We start from the raw sequence: 13883 nt of genomic DNA, 5'->3' as shown, positions 1-13883 counted from the left end.
TTTAAAAATTAATAATTTTATACATCAACAATGGACTAGCTGAGAAAGAAATCAGAACAACTCCAGGACAATAACTGAAGTAAAATAAAATACCTAGGAATCAATCTAACCAAGGAGGTGAAAGACCTCTATAGTTACAATTTCAGAACACAGAAGGATGAAATTGAAGGAGACACTGAAAGATGAGAAGGCCTCGTATGTCATTAATGGAATTTTGTCAGAATAGCCATACAGACCATACCAAAGGTGACCTACAGAGCCAATTCTATCCCCTTTTAAATATCAAAGCCATTCTTTACAGAACTAGAAAAAAATAACCCTAAAATTTATACGAAAAACAAAGGCCCACAATAATCAAGGAAATACTTCAGCAAAAAGAGCAAGGCTAGGGCCATCATGGTGCCCAATATCAAATTATACCGCAGAATCAGTAACAAAAACAATGATTCTAGCACAAAAATCAACATGTAGACCAGAGTAGAGGACACAGACACAAACCCAAGTGACTACCCTCATCTGATTCTGGAAAAGGGAACCACAAACACAGAAGGGAGGGCAAGTAGCTTGTTTAACGAAGATACTAGGAAAACTGAGTATCCACTTGCAGAAGATTGAAACTAGATCCCAACCTCTCGTTTTGTACCAAAATCAGTTCAAGATGGATCAAAGACCTAGGCATAATCCCCAAGACAGTGAAACTTCTAAAGGTAAACACGGGGCAACACTTGAAGCCATCAGCGCAGGAGAAGGCTTCTGACTAGGGGTCCAGTAGCACAGAAACAGTAGCAAGGATTAGCAAACAGGACTATATCAAATTTAAAGGGTTTTGAACTGTAAGAGAAACAAGGAACAGAGTGAAGAGAGAGCCTTTGGAATAGGAGAAAACCTTTATCCTACTCTTCCAACAGAGGATTAACATAACAGTATATATATAAAATACAAAATTTTAACAAGAAAATTAAGTAGTCTAATCGATAAATGGGCAAATGAACTGAAAAGACACTTCCCAACACAAGCACAAATGACCAATGAATACGTGAAAATATTACCACCTTGAGCCCTGGGGAAAATGCAAGTCAAAATGACGCTGATACCCATCTCACCCAATCAGAATGGGATTCATCAGGGATGCACAAAATCAGTAAGCTTCTCCTCTGGAGGGTTAATAACATAAGTTTGCAGACCAAAAAATTAGAGAAAAAGAAGGCCTACAAGGACAGCCAACATTTTGGCCTTAACCCTTCAAGGTCAGTGAGGACTCAGGACATAAGCAAACCTGTGCTGTGACATCCTGTGACTCAGTGGTGTCCCAAATTTTCTGATTAAGGAGATTATGGGGCCACAGAGGAAAGTGATCAATGATGTAGAATGTGCCTAAGGAGAGTCACCTGGAGAGAAAACGTTCTCTGAGGCTTTCACAGAGAGCCAATTGGTCAAGCAATGGCCATGACTCATCTACATGGCTGACACTGACAAAGGATCTACAGAATACGGTACAGGATTTCAAGTTAAATCCTAAGGGGATCTGACTAATCTTGGCAGATCCAAAAGTTACATTTCTTGTTATATAGGTCTTGCTTTATCTTGGTCTTAACCATCCAGTAGAAAAGTATAAGCACGAGGTATAAAAAGTAAAGCCATATTAATATGCTGAGCTGTAAAAGACTCAAGTCAACAACTTCTGACATTGCCAGTCCTATGGATAACCCACTACTATTATGGACTACTGGACTATAATTGGAATATTTTGCTGAATTCACACAGCTATAATATTTAAATGACAATGGAATATGCTTCTCTGACAATACTAAACAAAAAAGATATAAATGAAGAACCATTATATATATATAACTATTTTATATACATATATATATAATAGTTAAGATAGATATACAGCTACTTTTTCTTAGTTCAATGAGAAGGAAGATTTGTACTAATAGTGTTTATACAAGATATGTCTGCATCTTGTACTATGAATAACTACTATAAAGACAGCAATATGCAATGTATTAATTATTGTAACTGTCTTACTAACCTGTTTTGAGACTGTCTCATTGCTATTTCGTTCTCAATAAAATTAATTAAAACAATAAAAAAATGCTGGCAGGGGCCACCCTCCCTTGTGCAATGTACATTATACAGCCACTATGAAAATCCATACAGGGCTGGTGAGATGGCTCAGTGGTCTAAAGCACCTACTTGGAACAAGCTTAGCAAAGCACAGGGACCGTGGTTCAATCCCCCAGCACCACATGCCAGCCAGCCCGCCCCCTGGTGGCTGAGCTGGCCACACACACACACACACACACACACACACACATACATAAATAAAAAAAAAAAAGAAAGAAAATCCATACAGAAGATCCTCAAAAACTAAAAACAGAGCTATCATTTGATCCAGATACTCTGCTTTTTGGTATATCTCCAGAGCAATTTAAGTCAGTGTACTATGAGGATATGTGTATGCTCATGTTAATTACAGCTTAGTTCATAATAGCCAAGACATGAAACCAGGCTAGAACCCCATCAACAGGTGAATGAATAAAGAATATGTAGTGTTTATTTGCACTGATCAATACTTCAGCCATACGGAAGAACAAAATGCTGTTATTTTGTGAACAATGAATAGATCCAAAAGCCATCATGTTGAGCAACAAAGGCCAGAGTTGGAAATACAGATACCCCGTGTTTTCCCTAACATGTGGAATCTAAAAACTAGAACAAGAAAGTAGAGGGAGACTACTAGTAGACAAGAGGAAGGAAACAAGAGAGATAGGGTGAGAAGGTGGGAAGGCAGGCGATGAGAAGATGGCTACGAGATGAATATGCTCTACAGACTGAAACTTGGGCCCCAGTGTGAAACTGAGTGGAAGGCTGGGCAAGGTGGGTAGAGGAGGGGGCCAAGGAATGGTGAAGGTATGTTATGTGCATATATAAACATGTCACAATGAAAACTATTAATTGGGATGATTAATTGTTTTTTGTATCAAGAATCCAACTCATGACCTTGTGCTTGCCAGGCAGGCAAGCACTGTGCCACTGAGCTATGTCCCTGGCCCAGCATAACTAATTTTCAAGGGAGTAAAAAAATTAAAGGTTCAGAAAGCAAAAAAAAAAAAAAGTAATATGCATGATATAAAAATGGTCAACTAATTTATGAAAAAATTGATCAACTTCATCATTCATTAGGAAAATGCTGATCAAAATCACAATGAGATATTGTTTCAAACCTATGAGGATGACAGAAGTGAAACAAAGACAATAGCCAGCACTGGTGAGGATATGGAGAAAAATGCAACCCCAAGTAGTTGTACCAATGAAAGTTTTAGCAATTCCTCAAACATCCAATGCTGAGTTAGCCAGCAGGTACACTCCTGTAGGTGCAAGCGAGCTAGAAATATGTGTCTGCACAGTGACTTGCATATCCATTGTTCATGGCATCACTCATTGCTATGGGGACACCACCACATACCCATCAAATGTGGCATATCCATACAATGGAATACAATTCCATTATACAAAGCAATAGAATACTAAGACATAACACATGTGAATGCTAAAGTTACAATGCTAAGTGAAAACAGTCATTCAGAAAAGGCCAGATACTCTGGGCATTGTTTTATTAATATGAAATATCCAGGATAAGCAAATACATAGATGGAAAGAGGTGAGGAGGTGCCAGGGATTGGAAGTGGGTGAACAACTGCTAATAGGTACAGGGATTCTTTTTAAGGTGATGAAAGATTCTCCAATCAGATAGTGGTAACAAAGTTACCAACTGGATCTTCAAACATCCACAGAATTATAGATTGCAGTAGGGTGAGTTTTATGGTGTGTGAAACATCTCCACAAAGCTCAAGCACTGTGGGAGCCAGTGTGGAGATTTCTCAAAACATAAAGATCAGAGGTCCCAATCAACCGATCTATTCCCATTCTGGGTATTTTTCCAGAACTGAAGACATCATAATACAGCAATACATGTGCACCCGTGTTTCTAGCAGCATAATATATAATAGCTAAATTGCAGAAACAACCCAGATACCCATCAACTGAGGTACGGATAAGAAGATGTGGTATTTTTACACAATGGAGCATTACTCAGCTATAATAAAAAGATAGACTTGAAGCTTTTGTAGGCAAAAGGATGTAACTAGAGACAGACCATACTCACAAGTGAAATAAATCAGACTCATGTGTAAATATCATATTGTCTCCCTAGTGTAAGAAACTGAAAGAGTAAATAAAATCTGAAAAGTACAATAGATATGGTGAAAGGGAAAGAAACTGCTCAAAAGGAAAGAACAACTGAGATGAGAGAAAGGAGAAATGAAAGAAGAAAAGCGGATATATATATATATATATATATATATATATCACTAATTGTACTACTAATTTTTATTAGTTCTTTGAGAGAAACGGTTAGTGCTTATATTTGATCAACTTTGCATGCCTTGTAATCTGAGCAACTACTTTGATGATAAAAACATGTAATATAATAACCAATGTTAATTTCCATCATCTTGTTTTGAAATTCTCTGTCACTTTTATTGGATGTTTTTGCTTTAAAATTTTTCTATAAAGCTGTTACTTTTTAAAAGGCCCCACCCCATTTCTAGAGCATGAGCAAGAAGGGACAAGCGTAGCTCTATTTATTATGGTTTGCTTTATTGAACTTCACAGATGCTGAGCAATTTACAAACTGAAGTGTTGTGACAATCATATATCGATCGAGTCTGTGAGCATGTGCACATTTTGTGTTTCTGTCACATTTCAGTAATACTTGTAATTTCTTCAGACATTTTTGTCATTATTACATCTGTTCTGGTCATCAGTGGTCTTTGCCAGTCTTTCTGGGCCGCATGCAATGAAATTACTGACACCTGCCTACCCCCTGTGTCTCTCCCCCTCGACCCTCCCCGCCCCCAACCCCTGAGGAAGTGACCAAGTCACGGCACCCTCATAATCGAACTTAATCAGTGTGAGTTGTTTCTCACAGATCAAGACACAGAACGGTTTCTTGGGATGGACTCTTCCTGGCGAAGGTGCTGTGCATACTGTTGAAACGATACTAAACAAGCTTAGTGGAGAAAAGCAGGGTGAGGTTGAACAGAATGCTCCAATTCAGAAAGAAGTTCTGTTGCAGGTAAAATGGAAGTTCTGTTCCAACAGCATCACATGATGCAGAAAAAATCTTTCATAAAATAAAGAGTTAACTGATAGAGCAAACTTCACTGCTCTCTTATTTTAGGAAATTGCATAGCAGGCATGATGGTGTGTGCCTGTCACCTCAGCACTCGGGAGGCTAAGGCGGGAGGATTACCGCAAGTCTGAGGTCAGGCTGGGTCTATGTAGTGAGTTCAGGACCAGCCTGAATTGTATAGTTTGATCTGCCCCTAAAAGAAAGAGGGAGGGAGAAAAGGAGGGGGAGAGGGAGGGAGAGAAGGAGGGTGGGGGAGAGAGGAGAGAGAGAGAGAGAGAGAGAGAGAGAGAGAGAGAGAGAGAGAGAAGCCACCAACATCCAGGCATAGTCCTTCTAGAAAGACTATGACACCGTGGTCTTCTAGTTAGGCATGCGCAGAGCTCTGGGTGTGCACTCACCATAAGCAACTAGTTTTTTAAAACAATAATCAGATAAGCAGGTAGGAAAAATGGAGGCCAAGTACACCCAGATAGAAACCATGGTTCCTGGGTAGTAGAAGGGGGCAGGGATCTGAGCAGAGATGGCATGCTGGATGTCCCGGAGCACTGGAGTGAAATCTGGGCTAGAGTGCTTCTCCATGGAATTGAGGAAAGCCTTCTGCACCTGGAGGTAGTCCTGCCCATAGTCCCTCAGCTGCTCTTGGGAGAGCTGGTCCAAGATGTCCTTTTCTTTCTTGGTCCAAACATCACTTATGCCTGTAATATCTGGGACATAAGAGGTTAAAAACAGGTCAGGTGCTGCAAGGCCTGGGAATGTTAGGAAAGAGGTGCTGGGAATTGGCCTCTGCTCGGAAGGGCGAGCATTTATGAGCACCTTATAAAAGTTGAGCTTCATGACGCCACTTATTTTTGTTTTTAATTCTACGGATAGAAGAGAACACACTTTTAAGACATAATCAGCCTTTGCGACCAGCAGCCGGATAAAGAGCAGAGCAGAGCTGACTTTGCGGCCCATCTTCCGCTCCTTCCCATGAGCCAACAGCCTCACCAGGAGGGTACACTCGTTTTGTCCGGTTCTGGGCCCTATGCAGCTAGAGTCATGTGCATTGCAGGTCAGCATCTTTGCTGGATATTATGAGCCACTTGTCTTTGTTTTCTTTGCTGCATAGGTTTCCAATACATAAATATGCCATAATTATTTATCCTACATCCTGTGATGGGCATGTGTATTGTTTTCAACTTGAGGCTGTTATAAATAGAGCTGCCACAGACATTCTAATACAGTATATGTCTTTTGGTGACTAGTGAATATATATAACATATAATATATTGTCTATAGTATAACATATATTACATATATTTTATTAATATATCTATGTAATATGCATATTTTATCAAATTAGAAGTATTAATTATAAATAAGTACTTATAGTTAAAATTAAATATATTAAAATATCTCTAGAATAATGCAGTTTTAAATTTTGAAATATATATTAGATATAATTTTAATATGATATAAATACATATTAAGGGCCAGCCAGATAGCTCAGTGGATTAAAGTGCCTGCAAACAGGCACAGGGGTCAGGGGTTCGATCCCTGGGCCTGCTGTGCCAGCCCTGCCCCCGGGGTACGTTGAGACAACAATTGAGACTGGGTGTGGTGGTGCACACATGTAATCCCAGCCCTTGGGAGGCTGTAAACAGGAGGGTCACTGCAAGTCCAATCTAGTAGTGAGACCCTGAACACCCTGTAGACCCTTCCCTAAAAAATACTATATATATATATATATATATATATATATATATATACATATATACTTAAATTATATGATTAAATATTAATATATTTTAATATGGTAACAATGTCTAATTATCTAAAATTAAATACTATATATTCACTTTATTTTTTTATATTCACTTTAAAATATACTAAGAATGCCTACTCAGCACATAGACTTTATTCTAAAGTAAATAAGGAGATGTGTGTATTTCTTACATTAATCTTCTCCAATTCCCTCCTTGATCATAATGCATAAATATAGAAGGCTCTGGTTTCATTTTATTTTACCAGAGAGAACAAAACCAAAAAAGATCAGATGCATGCATTGTGCAGGAATGAAATTTTCCCCCTTAGTAACGACACAGAGCCCTCTCTCCTGCTCAGTACTGACATCCTCAGCCGTGGAAGGCCACTGGTTACAGACCTGAACCCAAGCACGGGGAGCTGGCGGGAAGTCAGTTTCCCAACGTGCTTCCAGCTAATCTAAAGTCCACCACTGCAAGTGACTCTGCTAACACACCTGTGCAGTCTGCGTGTTTATACTCTGGCTTTATTTCTGTGATCCGAGTGCCCACAGTTCAAAGCTCATAGGGTGTGAATTTTGATAACTACAGTTGCATTACTCGGTACAAAGGCCGCAGCCACCTACTTTCCTCCTGCAGAGGGTGTGAGCGGGGTGGGGCGTGCCCAGGGATGAGCCTTTGTTTGCCAGCTCAGGTGACTCCTGGATACTAGGACTTCAGGGGAGCTGCTTAGGAAACCTAAGCTGCTGAAACCCAATGATACTCACGGAAATGGAGACATGGTTTCAATGGCTTCCTTCTTTTCATAAAAGCACAACACTGTACCTAAAGAAATTGTTACCATGGCAATTTCTCTAGTGGTTCTGATTTTTTGAAAATATGCTTCTGCGAACTACTGTCCTTCCTGGATCCCTCAATTTCTGCCTTCACAGGCTTGGGGATTTCTCTACCTCACTGCTTTGTGGATTTTCTGATCATTCATGTGAATAGCCTGGCTTGAGTCCCTAAACACTCCCCAAGAGTGCCAAAGCTAGCCTCTGTCATTTTGGAGCAAGGGACAATGAAGCTAAGGCAACCCAAACCCAAATCTCCTTGTGGCTGCTTGTCAGCTCTTTGGTGTGAGAAGAGTCTTAACTTCCCTGGACCTGTTTTCTCAGTGCAAGGTGGAAATCTTACTATGGCCACTTCATGGGTGAGGATTACATGAGATAAAACACGCAGCGCTGAACATTCACATTGCAGGGCACTAACAAAACCTCATCCGCCTCCTTGAATGTCTTCAGAAGCTCCTTGTCTTTCTCCTGGTGGATGCTTTGCCTTCCTCCACCTTTCATCACATCTACACAGGAGGCATCAGTGTCCAACCACGAGTTTTCCTCCCTCTGCTCTCTAGCCTCTTGGCTTCAGAAAGCTCATCAAATGTAGCTGGGTCAGCCTAGTGCAAAAGGACAAACCCAGGCACTGCACCTGGGATCTGGTTTCCCATTCCCCACCTCCTGGGTGTGTGGGACACTTCCATGGGGTAGACTACCTCAGGTTATAATAGTTATTCATTTAGATCAGCCAACTGCAACAGCAATGTATGGCAAGTGCGTAGCCCAATGCTTAATACGACAGTTCCCCACAAACATTATCTGTAGTCAGTATGCTGGATCCTGAAAGTAGGACTTAGCGGCAAGGTTGCCCTCTGGATCAAATGGAATCTTGAGGTTGTGCATTGCAATCCTTTTTTTTTTTTGGCTGTGCACCAAACCCTCATCATTCCTGCTGGTTTCTGAAATCTACTTTGTCATTTTCCTCCTAAACTGGCTCCCAGATGTTTTTCCTTTCTAATACCCTTTGATCCAGGCCTTCTGTCTGCCACTCTTGACTTCATCTTTGACCCATTCCCTTTCTCCAGCAAGTCCCCTCAATTTTCTTCCACCCATGTGAGTCACCAGGTTGCACACACCTTCATCTTCTGTCCATTCCTACTCCTGGTCCTGCCTCTAATTCTGAGTGGTCAGTGTCCCTTTCTTTAACCCCCCTCCCACAATAACCTTCTCACTGTACCTTGAGCTCCTCCACTACCCTGTGAGGTTCCTAGCTGCCAAGTGCTCCAAGCCAAGTGTGCAGGACTTCCTTTAGATTTTATCTTGTAGATTTGGGCTGACATACAAACCCTTAAGGCTTATTTTTTAGTGTGTGAGCAGTACCTCCCAGTCTGTGGTGTTTCATGAGACATGCCCTTCCACTAAAGTTACCAATTAAATGTGTGATGGCCCACAGTGGACTTAGCCTGGGGGTGCTCTGCCTTGGCCCAAAGTTCAGACTTCAGCAAAGAAAGACCCAAGGGTGGCTGTCTCCCAGGCGAGCGATGTTCTTCAGAAGGAAAGAGAAATAATGCCGTTAACATACAAAGAAACTGGCGGAACAAAACCCACCTTGGTCAATGGGAGTAGAAGGCCAATGAATGTCCCCCAGCATTATCAGCTTGACTTCTACATGACAAAAAGTTCTAACCCTAAGTCAACAAAATACTGTGAGGTTCATGGATTATATATGGGAAGGAAAATGTGGAGGACACAGCAAAAACGGTCAAAATCCTTGAAAGCTAGGTGCTGTGGTATTCATCTATCATCCCAGCTGAGCCAAGGAGATGGAGCCAAGAAGACCCCAGGCAGTGAGCAGGCCAGCCTGGGCAACACAGCAAGGCCCTGCCTCAAATAGAATAAGACTGAAAAGGTGGAGGATGCAGTTCACTAGTAAAGTGCCCTCGAGTTCTTTCCCCAATATCTTTTATTTTCCCCATTGGTGAGCATTGGGACCACTTCTGAATCGCATGTGACCTATACTGTCCTGTGTTGTCCTCCACCGGCCTTCATTCTCTTGCCTATAGGTCCAAGGAAACTCAATGACCAATGAAGGGAGTGCACATCCTAAAAATATCCTGAGTCACCATCAGGAAACCTGGGTTTATGCCCATCATGGCCTCTGCTTGCTAGAACTTTTGAGCCAACTCAACCCCTCAGTGGAAGGAGACTGAGGAGCAACCATCCTTGTCCCTCAGTTCTTATCTGAAGCCCACCCACCCCAACCTCTCTTTGATAGACATAGGACTACAGAGCACAGGACATATGACAACTGCCTAGCCCTTCACTAAGGCCTCACCATATTCTAGGACAGCTGTTAGCAGCATCAGGCCTTGTCCCTAGCATGACACCAACTCCTCACCAAATACCTGCTGAGAAGGCTCCCCAGGACTGTGGAAACCCACCTTTTGTTCTACCCCATACACCATAGCAGTAGGCTCCTGGCCTCCCATTCTGGGTGCATTTACTCAAAAGTCCTCTCAGTTGTGGATATTTATATCTTGACACTCAGAAGCAACTCCCCCAAGCACCAAGTACCACTCCTTTCTCACCAGTACAAGGAAGGAGTTATCCTCCACTCCAGAGGATGAGGCCTCTGTTCCCAGCAGCTGAAGTACCATGGAATCCTGACTTCATGTCCATACTGCATGCTTTCCCATTGTCTGACTCTACTGAGCCCTGTCCTTCCACTCCACCCCACCCTTCTTCAATTAAAAGACCTAAATTACCTCTGCACACACTGGGCTGGACCTCAGCTCTTAGTGTTGGCTGAGTAAAATCTGTTTTTTCTGCTCTAACTTAACACTGGCTGTCTGTGCTCTCTCAAGCCAAGGAGACCCTCAGGATTTTTCCAGATGAGAATAGTGCTCATTAGACCCAGATACTTACTGGTTTGGAAGCCTCCAGGCTGGATCACAGAGACTTTTACTCCCCATTTAGAAAGTTCTTGCCTCAAAATTGATGAAAACATGGTCAGCGCTGCCTTCGTTGAGTTGTAAGCGGCCATCTTTGGCATTGGGACTCCTCCTGCAGGGGAAAAAAATCAGGTTTGCTGCTTCCATTTACTTATCCAATAAATATTTGCCCTCTACCAAGTTGCATCCTTGTAAGAGTTATACGTGGTGACCAAAGCAGACAAAAGCAGGCCTGGTCCCTTCACATGCATTCTCACTGCTATTGTGTGGCTTCCTTTGCAGCCACCATTCTTGGCTCTTCCATCGCAGCTGCTACAATGGCTCACCAAGCTGACAGCTCATTTCTGCCCAGATTTTAAGGGAAAAGTCATTGTTGTAGGATAAACAACACCTGTTCACCCTCCCTTAGCCAATCATCATCCTGAAGCTCCAGGTGATTTGTATTTGGCAGGATTCACTATTCCAACAATCCTGTATGGCAAGTATTTGAAAACTGGGCTTACTACCCCTTGCAATGAGTGATCCATCATGGAAAAGCAGAGGGAATCTCAATGCAAATGGATTTAGACTGGGCTGGGCAAGGTAGCCGTTATCCCACCTAAATCACATTTAGCTCAAGAACTGTTGAAATTGACACCTAAACTGGTTGGTCTCACTGGATCAACTAGAAGGCAAGTTGGAATCAAAGGAATCCAGAAAAAGGGACCAGTCTGTGTGTAATGACATCCAGGAAGATATAGTTAGGAGAAATGATTTCTGGGTAAGGTCATTCTGGATTAGGATAGGTCCTAACTCTAATGAAGACTGTTCTTAGAAGAAGCACCAAAAGAGAAGATAGACAGAGACACAGGGAAGAAAACATGTGATCCAAACTGAGACACACTCTTTGTTGGAAACCAATATAAATGATGGAGCCAATACTGTTTTATTATTTATTTCCAGGTACTTAAATGTTGGCACCATTATTGATGGAAGACTAGAGCTTTTAGGGGGTCGCTTTTACTATGACATAAATAAGGTGAGCAGAGAAGATCACAAGGGAGCTAAGAGGGGAGAAGGGAACTGAAGGAGAAAAAAGGGATTAGATGTGGGGAAAATTAAGACTCTATTGCCAAACCTGGCCTCACCCCACTGCTAAGCCAGAAAAATTCTGCCTCCATTTTTGTTGTAATTTAATTTGAGATTTGACCCAGTCATTTTGAAACAAAGGGCCCAAAGGCTTAACTGGTGCAATTTCAGTACAACATCTGGCAGCGAACAGGCTCTCATTAAACTGGTCCTCTTCTTGCCACAGATGACCAGCTGGTCTTTCTTTGAGTGACTCTTAGTTTCATCAAATCTTTGCGTGTGAAATCTAACTCTTTCCTTGTATGGGTGAAAAAAGCCAAAGAAATTAAAACCATTTGTTGAAAGCCACACAGTTAATTGTGTAACAACCATGGTTGATAGAATTAAACCAAGTTTTCACTTCTTCAGGATTTTTATAGACGACAGAGGTTACCAGCCAGAAGGCAGGTGAGCAGAGGGCAGCCATTAAAGTCTGGATTGTGGAGCCAACACCGTCTGTGTGAGGGTCCCAGCTCTACCGTGGCTGAGCCACCTGTCGTGGGGAAAGTCACTTTACATTTATGGGCATGGCCTTTTAAAATTTAAATGAAGAATAATATTGTAGTGCATACATCTTAGGAGGTCCTGTGAAATTTAAATGAATTAATATATTAGCATAGAGCCTGGCATAAAGTAAGCTCCAGGCAAAGATTTCCTGTTATTGGTGCTACTCAAGTTATTCACAGTACCAGCTTAACAGCCCAAAAGGCTCCATATGCTCAGTGTTTCGTAGAGTACTAAGTGCACCTGCTTCAGCATCTCTGGCAGCACACGTTCACTATGTGGATTGTTAAGGTCCACCCTGCACCTGCTGAACCAGAATCTGCATTCCACATCATTCAGACGAACACAAGGGAATACGAAGTACTCAAGTACTAATGGATGGGCACACATTTCTGAACATGTGTTTTCATGTTGACACTCTGCCTTATGGATAATAAGAGCTTCTGGCTTGAATATGTCCAGGACCTGGGTTTGACCAACCACACACAGCCTGCAAACCCCCTACCTCCACTTCATAGGCGCCCTGTGAACACTCCTCCCCCACCCCTGCCTCTTCTGCCTCCATGAAGCAGCCACTTGGTGCCTCTATTCCCTACCTATGTCTGCTGCCTGGCAAGTGAATATATCCAGCATTCACTGTTGATCACTCCAGCAGTCCTCATCCTGTCTTTTCTTTTCAGAGAAACTCACTGTGGGTGCTAGGCTTAAAATGAGACACTTGAAGTTATCTCTTGGGAAATTAAAAAGACTTGTGGAGACTCTCTTTGTCCAAGAAGAGGTTCTGACATGGGCTTAGTCTGACTGTTGGCATGGCACATGCCACTTAGCCGTCTACCCTCAGGCTCTACCAGCTTGATATCTGTTGAGGTAACAACATAGGACCTCAAAAACTCTTCGCAGTAGTAATGATCAACCCCTACATGGAGACTCCTCTATTTATTACCTGAAGACAACATGCAGCTGCATATGAGTTATGAGAGAGAAAGGGATCTGTGAATAAGTACTCTATTAACACAAGGAGGGCATGCAGAAGTATCTTGGTCTTTCAGCCTGGGGCTGTGCAGCAAGGGTACCAAAGTCCTCTGCCACAGCGGCTTACTCATTCGATGGTACATTTCAAAGTCAGGATCAGCACGACCTCGTCTCAGGAGAATATCATGGGGGTTCTAAACCCATTCCTGCCTCCTGCAAAGAAACCAGGTCAACTGATGTAATAAAGTTCATTCCTCTATTGCTCTTTTCCAACCTGAAGAATACAAGTCAGTCTCATACAGGAGGGTTAGGTTTGCAAATTCCCACTATGCGTGCTTGGAAGAAATTCAAATCAGCATCAGGTGGCTTCCTGCTAACCTGATGGTCTCTGAAGCTGTGGCAAGCTGCTCGGCATCAAGATCAAAGTCTAGGACCTCATTATTCCAAGTGTGAGTGAGAACCAGCAGCAGCACCAGGGAATGTCTTAGAGATGTGAACCTCAGGTCCCGCTCCATACCCATCAAGTCAGAAATTCTGGAGGTAGAGCCCAGAAAAATTTTACCAGAGTAAAAAATAAAAATAAAAATTATAT

General features: G+C 42.2%; 1 protein-coding gene across 1 annotated transcript in view; it reads right to left on the bottom strand.

Moving 5' to 3' along the window:
• Positions 1–5540: 5540 nt before the first annotated feature.
• Positions 5541–13883, bottom strand: part of Hsd17b2 (hydroxysteroid 17-beta dehydrogenase 2) — a 48961-nt gene continuing 40618 nt past the window's right edge. Inside the window, exons 4-5 of the mRNA XM_004646570.2 lie at positions 10683–10820; positions 5541–5904 (exon numbers count right to left, since the gene is read on the bottom strand). Coding sequence (XP_004646627.1) covers positions 5561–5904; positions 10683–10820 — 482 coding nt within the window. The 3' untranslated portion in view covers positions 5541–5560. The remainder of the gene's footprint in view (positions 5905–10682; positions 10821–13883) is intronic.

Source organism: Octodon degus, unplaced genomic scaffold (genome assembly GCF_000260255.1).
Source record: "Octodon degus isolate 3935 unplaced genomic scaffold, OctDeg1.0 scaffold00271, whole genome shotgun sequence".
NCBI classification, from domain to species: domain Eukaryota; kingdom Metazoa; phylum Chordata; class Mammalia; order Rodentia; family Octodontidae; genus Octodon; species Octodon degus.
This window is presented reverse-complemented; position numbering and strand designations above follow the sequence as displayed.